Below are 20,025 nucleotides of genomic sequence, written 5' to 3' on the forward strand. Positions count from 1 at the left end.
CTTCAGGATTTTTTGTATTTAATGTGCTTTTGAAATCTAGAAGGGAGTTTGTCAGAGAAGCGGTATCTCAGCTGTTTGTTCCCCTCTGAGTTGGGTTAACTTAGTCTTGAATTCCTTAATGGTTAAACAGCAAATCCTCCATACTGAGATAGGAAAGTGTATATTTAATATTCTTTATTCAATACCTGTGGTCCATTCACCCCTCAAATACTGAAGAATTCCTCAGTAGAACCCAAACTTGCTTTTGAATTTTCTCTCCAGAGGTTTGCACCTTCATTGGAAAGCTTGAGAGTTGGAAACTTCAATGTCAGAATTAATGCCTGAAAAATTATACTTCCCTCCTGTCTTTGGATGCATGGAATAAAAAAAAAATCCTAGGGATTTTTTCAAATATGTTCATGCAAGCCAGCATTGTTGAGTTGCACTACAGTTACCATAAGCAGCCTTTTTGTATCTCATGGTGCTGCCACTGTGGTGTCTTGTGCTGCAGTTTGTTCAATTGGATAAATTCCTGGACTAAATTGGTGTGATGTAACATCGTGGCTCAGCATCTGGATTAACAGGCCCTGCTGTTTCAGAGACCTGAGTTAGCCTCTTCAAATAACTGTGTGCTGTGCGGATGTAACTGTGGACATACTGATTTAATTTGAGTATCAGACAGCAGAAACCACGCAATGAGGGCATCAGCACCTCTGTCTTAGCTCTTCACAACACAAGCTTTATAACAGTTTTTCTTTCTCCTGGAGCATTTTATGCTTCTGATCTTACTTTTTGGTTGTTTTTTTGTTTTTGGATTTTTTTGGTGGTTTTTTGTTTGTTTGTTTTGGGGAGTTGTTTGTTTGGGTTTTTTTGGGGTTTTTTTCATTTAAAAAAGCAGCGCTAGTGAAAATTCGGGAGTCTAGAACATTAAATATTAAATAGGACTATTTAGGTAAACATGAGATTACAGAATTTTTTTTATAACTTGAGGCTCTGGTTCCTACGGTTCAACAGAGGACACGAAATACAAAGAATTACTGAATGCTGCCACTCCACAAAATTGCAAGTCCTGATTTGGGGCATTTCTGTAGTCAGCATGGATATCCAGAAGCATGGCTAATAATGCTACCCTGCTACTTCTGACTCCTGCAGTTGGTTTCTTCACAGGTTTGTGTGTACTATCAGTTGCCACTGGAGCAAGATCATCACTAGTTTTTCCCTCAGGTGGTGAAAGGTAGATAAAAGGGGAGCTCACAGAAGTGTCCGCCTAAGGGGAGCTTGCAAAGGACACCCAGGTTCCAGTACAACTTTGCCCTTCACCTTTTACTCAAAACTGAAATGTGCTGGATATTTCCATTATATTGCTATATATATGCTATTGCTATAGCTAATGATGATGATCTGCATTGCTTTCCTTCCCACAAACACGTTTGTCTGCCTCACTGAAGCCTGTATGCAGTTTCCTCACGTGGTGACCCCCCTGGAACATGTCACCTGCACAAGGACTGTTGCTACTTCAGTTTTACTCTTGAGGAATTGCAAGTATCAGTTTCAACCCTAAAGTCTACAAGATACACTGCAAAGTAGTGTTTTACTTGTTTTTACACGTTTTTAACAAACACATGGCGCTGGTGACATCTCTCATAAAATGGGGGGTGGTATTGGCCATCTTTAGAGCCCTGAGAAGCCACAGGTGAAGAGGTACAGCTGCAAATAGATGATTTACTTTATTGGTCAACAGCAGGAAACAAAACAGTTGTTCTCCATCTCACATTCAGTAACCCAGCACAGTTCTTGGATAAACACAGGCCTTGTCTTCTGTCTCCCAACTCTGTGAACTGGTTGGCCATCTAATTCTGGAAAAAATATGACATACCATAAGGAGAGAGGATCATAAAAGCTATTTTTCTTTAAAAGTGTTTGTTGTTTAAAAGATTGTGTGGTGTCTTGTTGGAGTCCAGGGCAAAAAACCAAACCCAAGAGTGTCTGACTAGAACAAGAAACACCGCTGCTAAACATGCTTTCTAAAAAGTTGACCTCTCTGAGACAAGTTCCACACAGAAAATGCCTGCAGGAGTGAGTTCTCACAGCAGAACTCTGACATCTTACAGTAATCAAGGTGGGCAAGGGATTTCCATGTGAAGAAGACTCCCAAAAGTTGTACTTAATGCTCTTGGCTGTTGCGTCAGATTCAGATAACTTGCTGTTGCTGTTCCCCCATTGTACCTCTGCATATTTGGTGCTGGTCAGCCTTCCTAGGCTGTTCTAGCTTATTTGGGCAGAGTGCAGGTCCCTCTGAATTTTACCAAAACTTCACCAATGTCCTGGATGATATTAGGATCTTAGCATTTTGGGCATCCCCCACTGATCTGAGCTGTTCATATTTTGGCAAGTAAAAATAAGTCCAAAGGATGACATGAGTAGTTCATAGATGACCAGTTGTGCATAACTGGTTCCTATAGCTCAAAAATTACAGCATCCACGGGGAATTATTACCTCTCCTGCTATGATGGAGTTCTTGAAAGGTGGACTCTGGTTTTAGTGGAGATTAATGAGGGAAGTTGCTCTTATGTCTAAGTTATAATAAAGGATGCATATACATATAGATCATGTGTACTGAGTACAAAAAGCAAAAGCAAGTAAATCAAGATTTTTCTGCTGTCACAGACACCATTGTTAAAGTTGGAATATGAGTGGATAGTTTCCCTGACATTTCTGAAGGTGATACCTCTTTCTCTTTGCAAGAGAAGGAAGCTGTTTTGCTGTACCTAAAGGAAATCCAGGTGTGTTTTGGAAGAAAGGCATGCTTTCCCCCCGCAGTAGGGCAGCTTCTGTATTTGGACAACAGAGAAGAGTAGTATTCTTCCTTGTGACCTCTTCTGGCTAGGTCTGAGGCCTGTTGGCTTTTATGAAGTCTTAATCCATGGCCAATTGTGACTTCATATCTACTTTGCTAAATGTCTACTTGGCTAAATGTAATGAAATGAGATTTTCATTTTTTGTCTAACTTGCCTGCCAGAAGCTTTGTGAGAGGGCAGGGCAGGTCAGCCTCCAGTGGGACTGGGAAATTTGGGCTGTCTGTGAGTTTGAAGACATTCCCTGTTAAAACTGTAGTGAAGGTGACTCTGGGAGCTCATGAAGGAGGAAGAGCTGAAAGACCTGTTCCTCTTACTGAGCCTTGGGCTGCAGGCTGGCTGTCAAGTCGCACTTCTGTTTTCCCCTGACAGGGGTAATTTGCAGGAGAATTCTTTGGAGTAGAGACAGAAATGTTGTCTTGTCTGATTTTGTCAGGGTTGTCTTCAACTTGTCTCCAGAGAGAAATCACCTGGCCAAGTCAGTCTTCCTTTTTCTTTCAGAAAAGATCTCCTGTGTGACCTGTAAGAATAAATCTAGTTCAGACTAGTTGTCTGAAATAACTTACCTGGAATGAAAATGTCCAAGTAACACTATATTTAAGTTTTTATGCTTTAGCATTCCAGTTGTTGGCAAAAAATAAATGGTGCTGAACTGAGAGTTCAAAAATACTAACAACTAGTCAGTGAAAGATGCCAATATACTGTCTGACTTTCTAAATGTTGCTGGATCACATTTGGGTAGTTCATAGATTGTTGCAGCAGGTGGTTCTTAGATTGGTATGTCCTCATACGTACAATTAAAATGAGGGTATCTTCCTGAAGGTTCTGAATATACAGTAAAGCCTTTAAATTCCATTTTAGCTGCTTTCAATAAGCCTGCATTTCTGAAGGAAAAAAAAAAAAAGTGTTTCCTAATGTTCAGAGGGAACCTCTGCTTCAGTTTGTGCCCATTGCTTCTGGTCCTGTCACAGGGCATGGCTGAAAAGAGCCTGGCTCTGCCCTCTCAGTGCCCTCCCTTCAAGTATATGTATACTTGTAAGAACCCCCCTCTTTTTTAGGCTGAATACCTTCATAGGCCATCCTTCTGTTCTAGAATTTTGTAACTAATAAGTTACTATCTTTTTAACCTCTTTGAGCGTCACAGGTTCATCTGCTGATTCACTGAAAATAAGAAGTAAGAAACTAAGAGTTGTTACTTTATGCCTTTGCCTGAAGGTGTAGTGAAATGTAAGCAGCAGTCCTCTGATGCATTTTTAATTGGTTTGGTCGAGCCTTAAGTGTGTTTGTCTTTTTTTCTCCCCAGCTGAGTATTGAACAGGCCCAGGCTGTGGCAGAGCAAGTGGAGATGAAAGCGAAGGTGGTACAGTCTGAAGTCAAAGTGGTGACCACCAGACATAAGAAGGCCTTGGAAGAGCGGGAGTGTGAGCTGCTCTGGAAGGTATGCACCCTGACATTTGTGGTTTGTACTGCTGACAAGTGCTTTTCAAATGGAAAAAATACTCAAACTACTACACAGTCAGATTCTGATGTCCAAGGAAAACTGCAGGTTTCCTTAACCGGAGCTGCTGGTGGGGTTTTTGCAGGGACTGCTGGATCCTCAGAGCAGCACAGCCCCACACGTGGGCTGGGCACTCCCCCTGCTGGCCCAGCAGCTGCCCGAGAGGAGATCCCCTCTAGACAATGCCTTCAAAATATCTGTAATGTGCTGCTCTAGAATTTGGTACATGGCATAATTGGTTTTCCAATCCACACCTGATAAAGGACAGCAGCAAAGATCTATATCCTATCCCACCCTTTTTCGTTCTGAGAAAGGCTAGTAGAAATTTGGTGAGACCAACTTTCACTGTCCTCATCCTTAAAAACCTTTACTGTCAATCAAGGTAGCAGCCTCCCTCTAATTTTTTTTTTTTTCTCTGCTAGTATAAGAAAAGCATACTCTTGAGCAAGAGAGTACTGCTCAATTCTGATCTGATGGGCTCATTTCAGCCACAATGCATGTGTGGTATTTTGAGAGAAGGAAATGAAGTAACAGGCGAGTTTTTTATTCCAGAACAGTAGTTCAGTGGTCATGGTCCCCTGCAAGAGAAGCTTTGTTTTCTTTGTAAGTGTCAATAGAAAGATTAAAATTGCACTTTAGATAGTTAATGTACTTCAAATGCTGCTTTTTTGAGGTTTTGGATTGAGGGAGACGAGTTCACTTTTCTCCGTTAACCTTCTGTAGGAAGCTTGGCAGCTTTCTCTTTTAAGGTATTCCTAGTACAGGAGGAATAAGGTCTGTCCGTAAGCTCTTTTTTATCCTGTGGTGCTGTCCAAATGCACTTCATTTGAATATCTGCACTGAGAGCAAGTTCTGTTCAAGTTGGAAGACATTATTTTAAGAAGGAAATGTGGTGGTGGTAAATGATTTAAGCAAAACAAACTCAGTCTATCAAACTCTTGTATTAAGCATGATAATAAAAAAATTTGTATACCAGAGCTGAGTCTAAGGATTAGGCTGAGACCTAACATCAGTAATTTGTCTTGGACAGCTATTGGAAGAAGCATCTCCAGGGTTTTTTTTACAGCTTGGTAAAACCTACATACCTCAACTTCTAGCATGTTTGTGCGTATGTTGTCTAGTCAGTGTCTAACCAAGGAGTCTTCAGACATTGAGTCTTCCTTCACTAAAATTGTTCTGTGGCCAAGCAGGTATTCAGATGTCAGGAAATGTATTTTTGCAACAATAAAGGAAAGACACGTTACGTTAGTTTTACAAAGTGGGTGTCTTTGCCAGATGGTCCAAAGTGGTTTTTCACGTAAAGTAGAAAAAAAAAAAAGTAGTTTTTTAAGTAAAGGTAGACACGGGCTTATATAGGTGAGTTACAAAACAGGCATTTTTCACCAACTTCAGTCCATCAAGTAGGGACCTTCTGTATTATTTGAAGTGATGTTTACAAAGCATCCTGTTTTAAAGCACAACCTCAGCATGACTGACAGTATTTGCAAGAAAATATTAAAATAATTGGACCCTAAAACCCCTGGAGATAGATATCTGGTATTATCCAGTCACACGGAAACAGTTCTGGCAGGCAGGGGAATGACTGGGACCCACGTGCATTAGCTGATGCTGACTCCAAGCCTCAGCTCCGTGGGACAACTCACCTTGTGAAACTGGTCTCAGTTCTGGTTAGTGACGCCTCAGCCTCTGTCTGCTCTTCTTGAGAGGCTGCAATAACTTCTGTCCTCCCTGGGGGGCTGAATGAGATGTGCCTTTGGATCATCTGTCAAGTACCTTGCAACTAGAAAATAGAATAGCATTTGAGGAAGCAAATAATTACTAGTGAGCAAGTGACTCTTGCTTTCAAATGTCACTCTGATGCAGCAGATTTGCAGAGTAGGAATGTATGGTTTTGCCTGGAGGGTAGGAGAGACTAGTAATCCTAAATTTGGATAAGTAATTAGTTTTCCTTGTTTCTTCTTGCCTACTTTGTGATTTTTAGAGGTTTGTTCCACAGCTGTGTTGTCAGCATGCTATAACAACTGTCCATCTGGCTTTTATGTAGAAGGGAGACAGAAAGAAAACTGTGTTGTGGTCTGTCCTTCCTGATGTAAGCATGCTTTTCTCTCCCCTCTGCTTCCCACAAGGTGGAAAAGATTCGCCAAGTCAAGGCCAAGTCACTCTACTTGCAAGTTGAAAAGTTACGTCAGAACCTAAACAAGCTGGATAACACCATTAGTGCTGTTCAGCAGGTTCTGGAGGAGGGTCGTACCATGGATATTCTCCTGGCTCGGGACCGCATGCTGGCTCAGGTGCAGGAGCTGAAGAACGTCAGAGGCCTTCTCCAGCCACAGGAAGATGACAGAATCATGTTCACCCCCCCTGACCAGGCATTGTATATGGCCATTAAATCAATGGGCTTTGTCAGCAGCGGGGCTTTTGCTCCTTTGACCAAAGCCACGGGGGATGGCCTCAAGCGTGCGCTGCAGGGCAAGGTGGCCTCGTTCACCGTGATGGGTTACGACCACGACGGGGAGCCTCGCCTTTCGGGGGGTGACATGATCTCTGCAGTGGTCATGGGCCCTGATGGAAACCTTTTCGGGGCAGACGTCAGCGATCAGCAGAACGGCACCTACCTGGTCAGCTATCGTCCCCAGCTGGAGGGGGAGCACCTGGTGTCCGTGATGATGTGCAACCAACACATTGAGAACAGCCCCTTCAAAGTGGTGGTGAAGTCCGGGCGCAGCTACATCGGCATTGGGCTGCCGGGGCTGTCCTTTGGCAGCGAGGGAGACAGCGACGGCAAGCTCTGCCGCCCCTGGGGGGTCAGCGTGGACAAGGAAGGCTTCATCATCGTTGCCGACCGCAGTAACAACCGCATCCAGGTGTTCAAGCCGTGCGGGACCTTCCATCACAAGTTCGGCACGCTGGGCTCCCGGCCGGGCCAGTTTGATCGCCCCGCCGGCGTGGCCTGTGACGTTTCGCGTAGGATCGTCGTGGCCGACAAGGACAATCATCGCATCCAGATCTTCACGTTCGAGGGGCAGTTCATTCTGAAGTTTGGGGAGAAAGGAACGAAGAACGGGCAATTCAATTACCCATGGGATGTGGCTGTCAACGCCGAGGGTAAGATCCTGGTCTCTGACACAAGGAACCATCGCGTTCAGCTCTTCGGGCCCGACGGTGTGTTCCTGAACAAGTACGGCTTCGAAGGGGCGCTCTGGAAGCACTTTGATTCCCCCAGAGGTGTGACGTTCAATCACGAGGGCCACTTGGTAGTGACGGACTTCAACAACCATCGCCTCCTGGTCATCCATCCGGATTGCCAGTCAGCGCGCTTCCTGGGCTCCGAGGGCACCGGCAACGGCCAGTTCCTGCGCCCGCAGGGCGTGGCGGTGGATCAGGAAGGGCGCATCATCGTGGCCGACTCCAGGAACCACCGGGTGCAGATATTCGAGTCCAATGGTAGCTTCTTATGCAAGTTCGGCACTCAGGGAAGCGGCTTTGGTCAGATGGACCGTCCTTCAGGTATAGCTGTCACCCCTGATGGCATGATTGTTGTGGTCGACTTTGGAAACAATCGAATTCTCGTCTTCTAATCTGTGTTTGAATTAGGAAGAAACTGTCTCAGGGAAATTCTTCTAAGAGAAAATGAAAAAATACAACGTTAATTCAAACCTACCTCATCTTTAATTTTTTTACAGATGAATGTACTTACCTTTTCTGCAGGGAGTGAGCCTGTAAAGTTGAATTCTATCTACCTCATTGTCCTCCCTTCCCTCCCCAGTTTCTCGCCCCCTCCCCATCCCCACATACTCATAGTTCAGAACGTTTTACCTCTTTCCCCCCGATGGGGTTTCATGCACAAACAAGTGTTGCTGTGCACATTAGGTGGTTTGTGTGGTGAGTTCTGTTAGACTAAGCCAAGAAAGGCGCTATGTAACTTTTTAAATGGAGAAAATGCTAGTAGGTGTTTGTAGAGAAGTTGTGTTCTTGACCATTCTGCAGTTCTGTGGGTGGGGACATGGGAGGGAGGGACATTTGTTGTTGTTGGATTTTTGGTTTTGGTTTTTTTTGGTTTTGTTTTTTTTGGTTTTTTGGTTTTTTTTTTTTTTTTTTTTTTTTTTTTGAATTGCTGCTGCAGCAGAGAACTTTTTCCTGTTCTCCTTTTTATACCTCAGTGTGTTTGATTTACTGGTGAGCACAGCATCTTGTTCCCAGACAATTTTGAACGTTTTATGAAAGTGAGTGGGATTCGCTCCCCAGGAAGAGCAAGTTTGCATCTTTTCTGGCATTTCTGTGTATTTTTTTACTGAAACACAGTAATTTAAGAGCACAAAGTGAAGCTGATGAAAATGCACAAAAATTCTTTAAGTTTAAACCAAATTGTTCATTTTAGTGGCTTAGCATGGTCATTGTAAAGTTTAGATAAAAAGCAAGGCTTCCTCTAATGTATCCTGTCATTGAGAATTTCATTTTTACCCCTTTTCACCTGAAGGCTAAATTAGTTTGAAAAAAGTTACTGTTTCTTTTTATTGGTGCTCCTAATCTAGGTAACAGGAGAGGTTAGGAGGAGCGTTGAAACAGGGAAAATCAAACCCTTTTGTTTTACTTTCTTGTGAAATGACTTAGCGTTTTTTGCCCCTCCCCATAGAGAAACTTTAAGGGAATAACGTTTGAATTTGTTAGAACAGAAGTGGTACCTTTTTCCAAAAGTAAGAAATAAGCACAGCTTTGGAGATTCAGGGTGAGTTTTGGAGAATTCAACAGTTGTTTTGTTTTGTTTTGTTTTGTTTTTGTTCAGAGAGGATTGCAATAACTCTTATCAGTGACGATTTTTTTTTTTTATCTTCTGGCTTCCCCAAAGAGCTGGACTGAAGGTTTTGGGAATATCTACTGTAGCTTTTAGGGTGGGTGGGATGGGCCTGTAGCTCCCTGCTGCAGAATCTCTGGCTGCAGATCCAAGTGAAGAGTTACCAGTACCAGCTTAAGGCAAACTGCATCAAGGTGAAACTTTGCTGCTTTTTTCCCAGGGCAGTACCAAAGAATCCTGTGTAAAATTAATGTATATGATACTTAAAAGCTTGGAGGCAGGGGGAAATTTGCCCTTTCGGGGATATAAAAAAAGGTGTTCTGAGAAGCAGAAACTTCTGGGGAGAATAGAGATCTCTTTAGCAAAACGTGACTTTGAGTCCCTTGAAGGATTTGGTTTTATTCTTCAATTTTTTGCATTCCGGTTTAGCTGTCCATGCAGATGTGGTCTCTACAGACCTGCAGCTTCACCCTCTGGTGTTGGCAAACAAGAATCGTTTAAAGTGGGGAACAGAGGGCTCTTCTGTCTCTGCAGTGGAAAAACTCATGTGTCAGTACTCTTGGGTTTGGAAATGCCATGAGATTTACCTTACTGTTTGCAAGAGACGATCTGTGAAATGTAAATATGGTCGTTGTCACAAAGTCTGAAGAGCCTTAACCATCCTGCAAGGAAAGGGTTCATCTCTCTGCCAGCCACCATGCACAAAAGTGACCTGAGGTTGAAAGGCTCTTTACAAGTTCGTGAGAAATCACAAGGTGCACTTTCCTTCTTGCTGCTTTTCCCCTCCAAGGAGTGTTAAACTTTCTGGGTTTTGTAGAAATACAGATGGTGTGTGCAGACAGGGAGAGCTGCCATTTTAGAGGAGGCTTAAACTAAAGGACCAGAAAGAGACAAGAAAGATTCATGAGATGGAAAAACCTCTTTCAAAAGAAGGGTGAGGAAAACCACCTAAATTAAGTTGATGAAAGCAACTGTGCTGCCTTTCAGCCAAAGCCTCAAGGAAGCAAACTCTTCAAAGCAGTGTGTTTCGGTTAGGCTTAATCCTAGGATGGTGTGGTTTAAAAACAGTCTTGAAAGGATAATCTTTTATACAGATGTCTGTTATTAAATTTCTGTGGCCACACAAAATGTGTATGAGAGAGAGCCAGTTTACCTTCAAGTCCTGCAAGTTCTGCCTGTGTACACACCTCCCTTCTTGGGAGTGGCCTAGAGTTGTGACAGATGTCCATGATTGTCTTGTATTATTCAGCCCAAGAATTATTTGCAACTTGGGCTGTGAAAACTAATAGCCTGCAAGATCTAGATACCAAAGAAAACTGGTTTTAAAAGCTTTAATGTTTAGTCTGCAGTGTCCTTGCATTTATCCTAGCATGTCTTAATGAAAATGCCGGGTCACTAAATACTTTGACCAGAGTGGCTGACAGTGTTGAAGTGTCCTAGAAATGATCTTGTGCTTAAATGCTTGTGGGGTTTGCCCTTCTCTGGGGCTAGAAGGGAGTTGTTTTTCCAGGCATTTAAAAAAAAAAATTATTAAAAAAAAAATGAGGTATGCAGTCAGGATTGTGTTGAACTGGAGAAATGTTTTGCCCCCCCAGCCTGCACCGTATGGAAGGTGACAGACACTGAAGTTACCCTTTGCTGTTTTGAATGGAGCCATTGCACAACCCCCCAGCCCAGCTCAGTCAGGAAGAGGAATGACTTGAACTCTTTCTAAGTTGCTGTCTATTTAACTCAGTGGGATTTGCTTGCAAACCGAACCTTGAGTGTTTGACCTCATGTGTTGGGAAGCTTTTTCGTTTTAAAAACACTACTATTTAGCTACCCAAAAGAATTCCTTATCTTTGTGATAGATAGTGCTAAGCACACTTGGTCTCATTGAAAAGTGGTAGTTGTAGCTTATAAAATGGAGTGTTTTATATGCAATGAAAAAAGTAGTGCTAATATACAATGCCAACGTCAGATGCCCCATAGAGGCTTATTAAGAAGTAATATACTTAAACGAGATTCAAACCTTGCTCTGCTTTTCCATGCACGTTCTCAGGTTAATGCTCCAGTATCATTACATACATGCATGCAGAGAGGAAAAGCAAGGCTTGGAAGCTGGATTGCAAACCAAACAAGCATTCAGAGTAACCTTCTTAACTAGGGGAAATGGCCTGGAGAAGGGTAAAGTGAGTGTGTGCCTCTTCGTTGGGGAACAGCAAATGTGGGGGACAGAGCTGTCAACTTGAACTCCCAAAGGATTTTCTCTATGCCAGGTTAAACCAGTGGCTCTCTGTAAACCTTTTGCTTGACGAAATGTTATCAACAATCAGTGTGGCTGGTTTGGGTGTTCAGCATATAAAGCAATCTCGTCCTTTCTCAGAGTTATTTAAGCAGAAACTTCAGTAGCAAACTGAAGCAGATTCAGTACTTGATGATGCAGATCCTTCACATAACTCACTCCTTTTTATTTAGTACCTTTTAAATATAACTTATTTGAGGAAGCCCATAAACCTGAAACTTTTGAAGAAGTAAGGAGGAAAGGAGGATAACACCTGAAAACTAATGCATGTTAGGGCCAGACATAACCAACCTGGGAGAAAGAACAAGTCACTTGGATGTGGCATTCCCTTGGAATTGAAGGAAAGTGGGCCCAGTCTGTTATGTTACAGTTAAACCAAAATTGATTTCTGAAGAGAGCAGGTTTATAGGCTCATCTTGCCATAACTTTAATCATAAGATTTCTTTGTTCAGTTCTAGTTTGAAAAAAATATTGTGCCAAAGTTTTGTTTATTTTTTAAAGGAGTGTAAGCCAAATGGTGCCAAAAGGTAATAGGGTATTTAAAAGTAGAGATATTTAGACAAACAGTTTGGAACTGTATAAAAAAGGAACACTGGTACTTGCGTTAGACAAATATTGTACCTTTGGTCTTTGAGTCCTTGGGAGTTTGAAACCCAGTTTGCTGTGGTACAGAATGCACAACTAGAGATGCCACTATGTTTTGCTTGAAGTTCTACCTCACTTTGCAGAAGTAAATCGTCTACCTCAATTTAGCATCAGACAGGTTTGGGAAATAGTTGAGAATCTGCCTGGGGGAAGGATTCATCCTGCCTGTTGGAAAAGCATTTTAATTGAAACAGAGATATTAAGTGGTGACTGCTTGCTTTTGTTTGCTTTTGTTTTTGCTGCCTGCCTATGGAGTTATTAAGCTGCCCTTGCTAGAGAATCTGTAAATAAAACCAAATGTTCATGCAAACTGGACTGAGACCTGAAACGCTTTCGAGTTTGTTCTGGTTTCAATACGAGGTATGGAAGTGTAGACTTTTGTTCAGTATTATGACACTACTGACTGACGTGACATACTTCATGTTCATTTGCAGTGTTCTTATGTCGGTAAGACCTTTAGGTCTTCTCTCTACAAGAGAAAAATTATATGCATGCCTACCAATGTGTCCTGTTTGGGAGGACTGGTGTTATGATTGCTGTAAACACCATGCTATACCAAATGCTTGAAGGGAATAAGGTCCTGGTTTTTTGTTTTATTGACTTGGTGATTGTATTAGTAACTTGCTTGACTCAATGGGATTTTTTCCACCGTGACAAAGCAATCGAGTTCCTATTCCTGGAGGGCAGCTTAGGTTCAGACATACTCAGGAGAGGCAGTTTAAAACCAGTGTCTTGGGGTTTTAGGCAAGTTAAGTAGTGATGTGCAACATACCCCGTTTCACCTGTGGAGTTAAGTTGCAGAAGCACATTTTCAGACTACTCTACTGGAGGGGAAAAAAAGTCCTTTTCCCTCCCCAGCTCATATTAAGGGGTGGCAGATGTGGGTACAGGAGACCCCTAATAACAATAGGTTGTGTTGGGTTTGGTAAGTGTTGTGGTGGGAAATGTACATTGATGTCTCTAAGTGATCTTACGGGTTAACAAGCCAGACTGGCATCTTTTTCCATCATTGTTCAACCAATAATGGTTCTAAAAATGCTTTGTGTACCTGCATGGTCTTAGACCTTCTATTAATGATTGTATCAACTTACAAACTCAGGTAGATAATTTTTTAAGCTCTTTTCATAGAGCCTTACTGACTGAATGTTAAGTGTCTGTGTACTGATGTAGTTAAGTAACTTCCTTTTGAACTACCAGACTAGTTAAAAAGAAAAAAAAAAAAAGTCCTTTTATAGGTTTGTAGCATACTTTTCAGACAATGTAGTAGTTTTTCCTTCAGAGGGAGAGATGTCTGTTTCTGAGTTTTGTTTTTAGTTGGGTTGGGTTTTTTGGTTTGTTGTTTGTTTTTTTTTTTTTTTCCTCTCTAAAATGACTACGAGGTTTTTAACTAGTTTGTAAGGTTTGCTTAGTCACCTGAGTTGGTGGGGGTTTCTTAAGTCTGTGACTCTTGTTTGTACTGTGCATTACCTGTCATGCCCTGCTCACTTCGTGCACAGGTCCTTGGAGGAGTTGAGGGTGTGAAACACATGCCTGCGATTTAACTCAAATAGAAATTGCAAGCCTTGAACAAAATGAAGCTCAGCCCCATTAAACCAATGTCAAACATGCATTTTTCTTCTCCTCCTTCCCTCCCCCCTTTAATTTGCTGTAGATGTGTGCCCCATCTTACAAAATTTTCACTACTGATTTATAAGTAGCATTGCCTCAGTGCAGGTGTGCATCGGGATCCAGGCTGATCTTGTCAGTCTTTGGATGCTGGGCATCTTGAGTTGTTTTGTTTTCCAAGTTTCCTCTTCTGTTATTTCTTTTCTACTTTAGTAACTAATCGTGCTGCTCTCCTAATAACAATAAAACATCCCAGGAGGACAGAGAGTGATCTGCTTTTAATGAGCTGCTCAGAGCTTTTATATCCAATTGAAAATACGTCAGCCTGTGACAAGAATTGCCATGCTCCAAGAAGGGCATCACATTTCCATTTGGAGAAAAAGTGATATAATTTGTACTTGTCACATGTTGAGTACTGCAGAGAAGAAAGCATGACAGGTTATGTGCAAACTTTTACATAGAATAAGTGAACAAAATGTTAGAACCCTTGTGTTAATGGAGGCTTCTGAATGTATCTTTGTGGTCCATAGGGAAGGCTGAAGGATGTAGCAAGGAGACGATGTATCAGCTACTGGCAGCCTTAAAACAAAGTCAGTGTCTCTCTGGACTTTAAAATGTTCCTATGCAGTTTATTTTATTTTTGTTTAATCAAATAAATGTGAGGGTTTTTTCACGGCAACTCTGTGTGCGTGTGTTTCTGTACTACTCAGAAAAAGCCTTCTCTTTTATCAGGATGCTAAAAAGAAAAAGCCCTCCTACTTGTCTGTTCTATTAGAAAAAGTCCTCATTGTCACAGCTGGAGGAAAGAGTTGTGGTATTGAACTCACTGCTTCAAGCTCCGTGCTTTTTTCCCAATATTTTGCCAGAAAGTTTCTGGGTTTACTTTTTTAGGTCCATTTCTAGGTTTCTATTCCTTCACCTTGGCTACTGAAAGAACGCTTCTTCTGCATGGCAGTGTAAAGCAACGCCACCAGAACATTTAATAAGTCTCTCTGGCATCTTGCAGGGCAGGCTGTCAACAAAAATTTAGGTGCGTGGAAAGCTGCCCTTTTTCCTCACTACCTTGGAAAAGGTTTGAAAAGAAACGGTGAGCAGAGGAAGATGCTCTTCAAGTCAGGTTTGAGAATTAAGGCCACCGACTGAATTCCCAGCATGGTTTGCAGTGGAGGTGGAGTCCAGGCTCTGGAAGTGCTGGCTACTTTAGCTTTTCAAAGCAAAGATGCCTTCTGTACAGCTGTAGGGCTCTCAGCACCATGCTGTGCTCTATTCATCGAAATCCTTGACCAGGCCATTGTTTTCTTCCTGCTGGAGCAGCTGGCAACATGTCAGGAGTACAGAGATCACTTCAAGTGGGCCCTGTGGAGGTGGGGGCAAAGGCTGCCCAGGTGAGTTTGCCCAGCTTCCTGTGTTACTCTCTATTCCCCTGGCTCCTCTGTGTTGTCTTCACCAAGACAGCTGGAACCCAGAAGCTCCCTGAACACCCGGAGCTGGCTCAGGACACTGCTGGATGAGTGCTGTCCAGTCCTTGCACCGGGGCAATGGGCAGAGCTAAAGGTTCTGAGGAGAGAAACAGCAGTGGCCGTGGCCATGGTGCAGGAACAGGCCTGAGGCAGCGGCAAGGCTTGTGGTGTGTGGTGGGGGAAAAGGGAATGCACCCCCTTTCTCCTGCTGTGGGAAGATGAGCCAGTGCATGGCTGCAGGGGAGATCCTGGAGGTAAGGGGAGAGTGGGGGGAGAGGGACAGGCATCCTTTCCTTCAAGGAGTGGCCCAAACCAAACTGGTAAGCATTACTGCGTTTACTAACTTCGCCCACTGCTGAGCCTGGCCTGCTCGTGCTCCCCATTCTTCCACCAAAGGACAGCTCACCGTTTCACATGACCTTCACTTCTTTCCTACCAGAGACTAAGAGCAGCTGAGGAAAAAGGATTGAAGGGAGAAGCCAGGTCCTTGGCTGCTGCCTCCCTTGCTGTGTTTTGATATTTATTTTTTTTTCCTTTCTGTTATCAGTAAACGATGAGGGCTGAAAGCCTTCATCCCACTCATCCATGCTGCCGTGGGGGCTGAGCCGCCTCAGGGCACAGGAGCAGGGAGAGCTGGGGCCGAAGGCTGCGGCTCACGTGCACACGCGGCTGCGATAAGATGTGCCTTATCTGGGAAACAACTGCATCCTTCACCGAGCCCGGGCACGGCCAGAGCATCTTTTGCATGTGAATGCCCCGCATTCCTGGGGGGGTGGGGAAGAATCTTCTCTATTCAGGGCCCGGGACCACACAGGGAGCATCTTGAACCTTTTTGTATTTAGTCAGTCAATCTACTCTGACCTAAAGGATGGATCAGCTCCCTTTCTTCCTTCTTTCAGAAAGGTGATCACTTTTTCCTCATACTTCTTTTATTCCTAGTGTTTCTAAACTGTCTGCCCCTACCTGAGGACAAGAGTGCATTGCAGCTCTTGCAATGATAAAAAAGTTACTGAAAAAGGCAGCTACTGGGTTGTATTCTGGAAGGTTTGAAAAGGAGGGCAGGCAGGTATCTGACACGAGAGAGAGTAGCAGGTCTCAAGGTTGCTGTCCTGCTTTCTGCTGGAGACACACCTGTGCTCACTCCACAACTTGCACATTGTTTAACACTTGCTGTCAGCTGGTTTCTTCAAGATGATGGATACAAACCCGGGGCTCTCCTGCTGCCTTCCTCTCCTGGACACATCAGCATTCCCTCTCACTCACGTTACTGAGAGCAGAAGCGGCAGGCCCCGAATCCGAGGTGCTGCTTGGAGAAGTGACCTTCTTGGTGCTGGCTGGAGGCAAAGTACAGTGCCAGCAGCACAGGGAGATAAGGTGGTAGCTCAGCTCTACCCTGGAGATTATCAGGATAGCTGAAATGGCACAAAACAGCCCCGGAGGGACTGTGAGAGGAGTGCTGGGCTCCAATTATCTTATGCCTGCATCAGGTCTCAAGGCAGGATGGCTCCTCCCCTTCTCTGCTCACAGTAAATAACCACAGGGTCCTTGGTTATGCTGCCATCTTCCTTTGAGTAAAAGACAGATTTTTTTTTAAGGACAGAGGTATTCCTCTACACGGGAAACTAGATTAAAAAACTGCCACAACCCCCCCCCAAACCAACCAAAAAAACACCCCAAAAACCCCACACCCCCCAATCCCCTGTTCCCCCCCCCCAAAAAAAAACCAAACAAACCAAAACCACCAAACCCAAAACCAACCTATAACAACCCACTCCAAACCCAACCTTTTTCTTATAGCCAGGCCCATGCTTCCTTTGTGCCTGCACCACTACACCCTTCCGTTGGGCAAAGGAAAACCAGCCAGAGGTAAACAAACAACCCCACAAGAAAAAGCCAACAGAAACAGGTTCCCTCTTCATTGAGGAAGAGCATGGCTCGTGTCAAAACAGCAGCCAACACAACAGCTCCACTGCTCTTTCTGCAGGACTTTAGTCCTGGTAAATGGTTCTCTCCACTCACAGCTCTCCCCCCCTATTCTCTTTGAAAAGAGCTGAATTACACACTTGGATAACTTTTTTTTTTTTTTTCTGTAAATAAAACTGCTACTCCCATTCAAAGCAGGTACCAACCTCCCATCATTCATGAAATAACCTTCACAGAGCAAATCTTTTGGTTTATATCTTTTATTAAAAATTTACATAAACAAACACACTCCAGCAATTGGGGTATTCAGGTGTCCTAGGTTAAAAAAATATACAAAAATTCAAACCCCCATGATCAGGGCAGCAGCAGGTTAAAGCACAACCCTCACTTCCTTTGAACAGTGGTGAAAGCTGGCATCTGGATGGGCTGGATTGAGTGGACTGGCTGGAAAACAGGCTTTTTCCGCATGTCAGAGAGTGTTTTCACAGAAGGGAGCAGCTGGTTCCTCTTGATGATCTGCAGTGCCAGCTGCGTATTACCTACAAGACAAGTTTCAATTCAAAAACCCAAAATACCATTTTATGACATATGAATTACTGTTCAGGGACAGAGCTGATGAGCCAGCCCTGGGCCCAGGCCAGCAGTCCTTCCTCTCCAGTGAAATGCTGGCATGGATAGGAAGAGCAGTAGACAACAGGAAATTTGAAAAAAAAAAATAGTTTTGATTGAGTCCACCTATTCTTAGCTGAAAACATCAAGCTTTTACCTCAGAGCTCGAAGATGCCAAAGCACCTTCTAATTTCCCAAAGGTCACCTCTTCTGTCTCCCAGGTGGACAGTGAGGTGCTAGACCTCACACAAAATGCCCTCACACTGTGACAGTGCAGACAGTAATGTGAATGCCAAGGGGATAAAGCATGTTTGTAAAAGAAGAAATCTGATTTTCAACTGTATCTATGGTCCATCACATAACCACCAATATACATGGAAAACTTACTCTTTGTTAAAAATTAAACTTGTAACAGGAGAAAAGACAATGAGTTCTGAGGAGGGTATTTCTCCCTCATACTTTTCTTTCCCTGAAGCTTTAGTTTCAGAAGAGATGCATCATTTGTCATTTATAGAAAAAAAATGTCTTTAGCCTCTTTTAGTTACAGACTTAGAAAAAGGTGAGAGATGTAAATCCCACTTTCTACTCTACTCTGTACATCTTTGGTGCAGAAAAAAAGGTTTCCAAAATTCCAATTTAGAAGCATCTTTGTAAGAAAAGCTTCGCCGAAGTCTCAATTTCAAATGCAAATGCTCAAATCCTCTGCGTGCCTGCAATGCAGCATCACTGAAGGGGAACAGGCACACAGAACATTTCACAACACTTGGATATGAAGTGCCCCCCAAGGGGCACAGGTCTGCAACCATGACAGCTTCAAGCAGCAGCTGCACCAGTCTGCTCACACTGCAGAATTCAAGTGCAACCTTTCCAGTTTCCCATTATGTACAGCTTTCCCCTCATACAAACGAAGTGAATCTTCAAAAGAAAGCATTGTGGAAGAGAGAGTTATCAGTATTAAAAGCTTTGCTGCCATACTTGCTACACAGGCCTTGACACAGCCACTTTGGGAAACCTGGATTGTGGTTTCCTTTTAATGGAGAAAACTTTTCAAACCCTCTTTCTAGTATAAACCTCATCAAGGGTTTTACTGAACCTATCCAAGACTGCTGACTTCTGCACCAAGATAGAAAATTTCAGCTCAGGAAATGAATGTTTAGGAGGTCTGCAGTGGAAGAACAGGATGGCAATAAACTGTGGAAGTGAAGATGCACATACATGGATCCACAGCAGTGTAAAATGGAGGCAGGGCTTAAAAGGTATCATTCAAAATAATGGCACAACTCTATATAGAGTAGGAATAATGACTACAGCCCTCCTCCCTTTGTATCCCAAACTTAGGCTGATGGAACATCTTCCAACTTACCATTCTGCAATTCAAGATACACAGCCAGCAGGATGGCCTCAGGAGGGATCTCTTTGGGGTGGATCAGTGAAGCAGCCTTATTGAAGAAGAAGAGGGTGGAGAGAAAAAGTGCTTAAGAGAAAGATCCAGCACAAAGAAAGTGCCCCTTGACAAGATTGCTACCACCATCTTAGGTAACAAAACTAAACAACAATTCAGCAACTAAGACCAGATTTTTTCAAACTCATACACTCCATCAGATTTAAGCATGCAAGGAGAGACTGCAAGATTATCAACATAGCAGGATTGTTTCACACTAATTAGCAGGACCATCTGCTGTGTGCTTATGTTCATATGGAGCTGAATTTCTTGGGCCAGCCTAGCATGGTTTCCTGGTGAGGTGACAGGTGAAGAAGGTAACCTCCACTGCTCCAAAGTTCAGAATACAAAGTTAACAGGGATTGTTCATTAGCTTTCCATATACAACCATATTTCAGCTATTAAGTGAATTAATTTATTGTAGATGCAGAACCCCAGTCTATTTTAAATCCATATTTGGCCCTGCACTCCTTTGGGCTTTACACAGGTGTTACAGAGCCCAAGCACAGACACCTGTCCCATCATAAGAAGCCTCAGGAGCAGAAAGAGCCAGACAGCTGCCTTAAGTAGCTGAGAACCTCATAGGATTTGAATCTGTTCACATACACAACTACTGTGAAGTAATTTGGAAGCTGCTGTTTAAGTTTGTGGCTCAACAATGCATCCAAGCAGTCTTCCTGACAGACAAGAGTGGCTGCAAAAAGAGAAACATCATGACTGAAAGAGATGGGTCCCAGCCATGAGCAAGACCAAGTGATGTGACACAGGCTAAGTGGAGACAGCATTTCAAAAGCAGTACTTGAGAATCCTTGGCACAAGAGGCACACAAAGGGCATATCTCCAGCAGAAATACAGTTTGTCCTCACAGCCCTAAAGATAATAGTTCTGATGGTGAGTTATTAAATGACTAGGGCAAAAACCTTCTCTGAATTCT

The 20,025-nt window shown here is 43.2% G+C and overlaps 2 protein-coding genes across 4 annotated transcripts in view; one reads left to right on the top strand and one right to left on the bottom strand.

Moving 5' to 3' along the window:
- The window catches only part of TRIM71 (tripartite motif containing 71), a 54,947-nt gene extending 45,678 nt beyond the window's left edge, over positions 1–9,269 (top strand). Inside the window, exons 3-4 of the mRNA XM_066193896.1 lie at positions 4,138–4,272; positions 6,459–9,269. Of these exons, the coding sequence (XP_066049993.1) occupies positions 4,138–4,272; positions 6,459–7,910 (1,587 nt within the window). The 3' untranslated portion in view covers positions 7,911–9,269. The remainder of the gene's footprint in view (positions 1–4,137; positions 4,273–6,458) is intronic.
- A 7,997-nt stretch (positions 9,270–17,266) lies between these two features.
- Positions 17,267–20,025, bottom strand: part of CNOT10 (CCR4-NOT transcription complex subunit 10) — a 45,908-nt gene continuing 43,149 nt past the window's right edge. For all 3 annotated transcript variants that reach the window (XM_066193911.1, XM_066193907.1, XM_066193919.1), the window contains 2 exons: positions 19,014–19,089; positions 17,267–17,580 (listed from right to left, as the gene is read on the bottom strand). In XM_066193911.1, the coding sequence (XP_066050008.1) occupies positions 17,426–17,580; positions 19,014–19,089 (231 nt within the window). In that variant the 3' untranslated portion in view covers positions 17,267–17,425. The remainder of the gene's footprint in view (positions 17,581–19,013; positions 19,090–20,025) is intronic.

Source organism: Chamaea fasciata, unplaced genomic scaffold, assembly GCF_029207755.1.
Source record: "Chamaea fasciata isolate MVZ Bird 193981 ecotype frontalis unplaced genomic scaffold, bChaFas1.0.hap1 SCAF_1, whole genome shotgun sequence".
Lineage (NCBI taxonomy): Eukaryota > Metazoa > Chordata > Aves > Passeriformes > Sylviidae > Chamaea > Chamaea fasciata.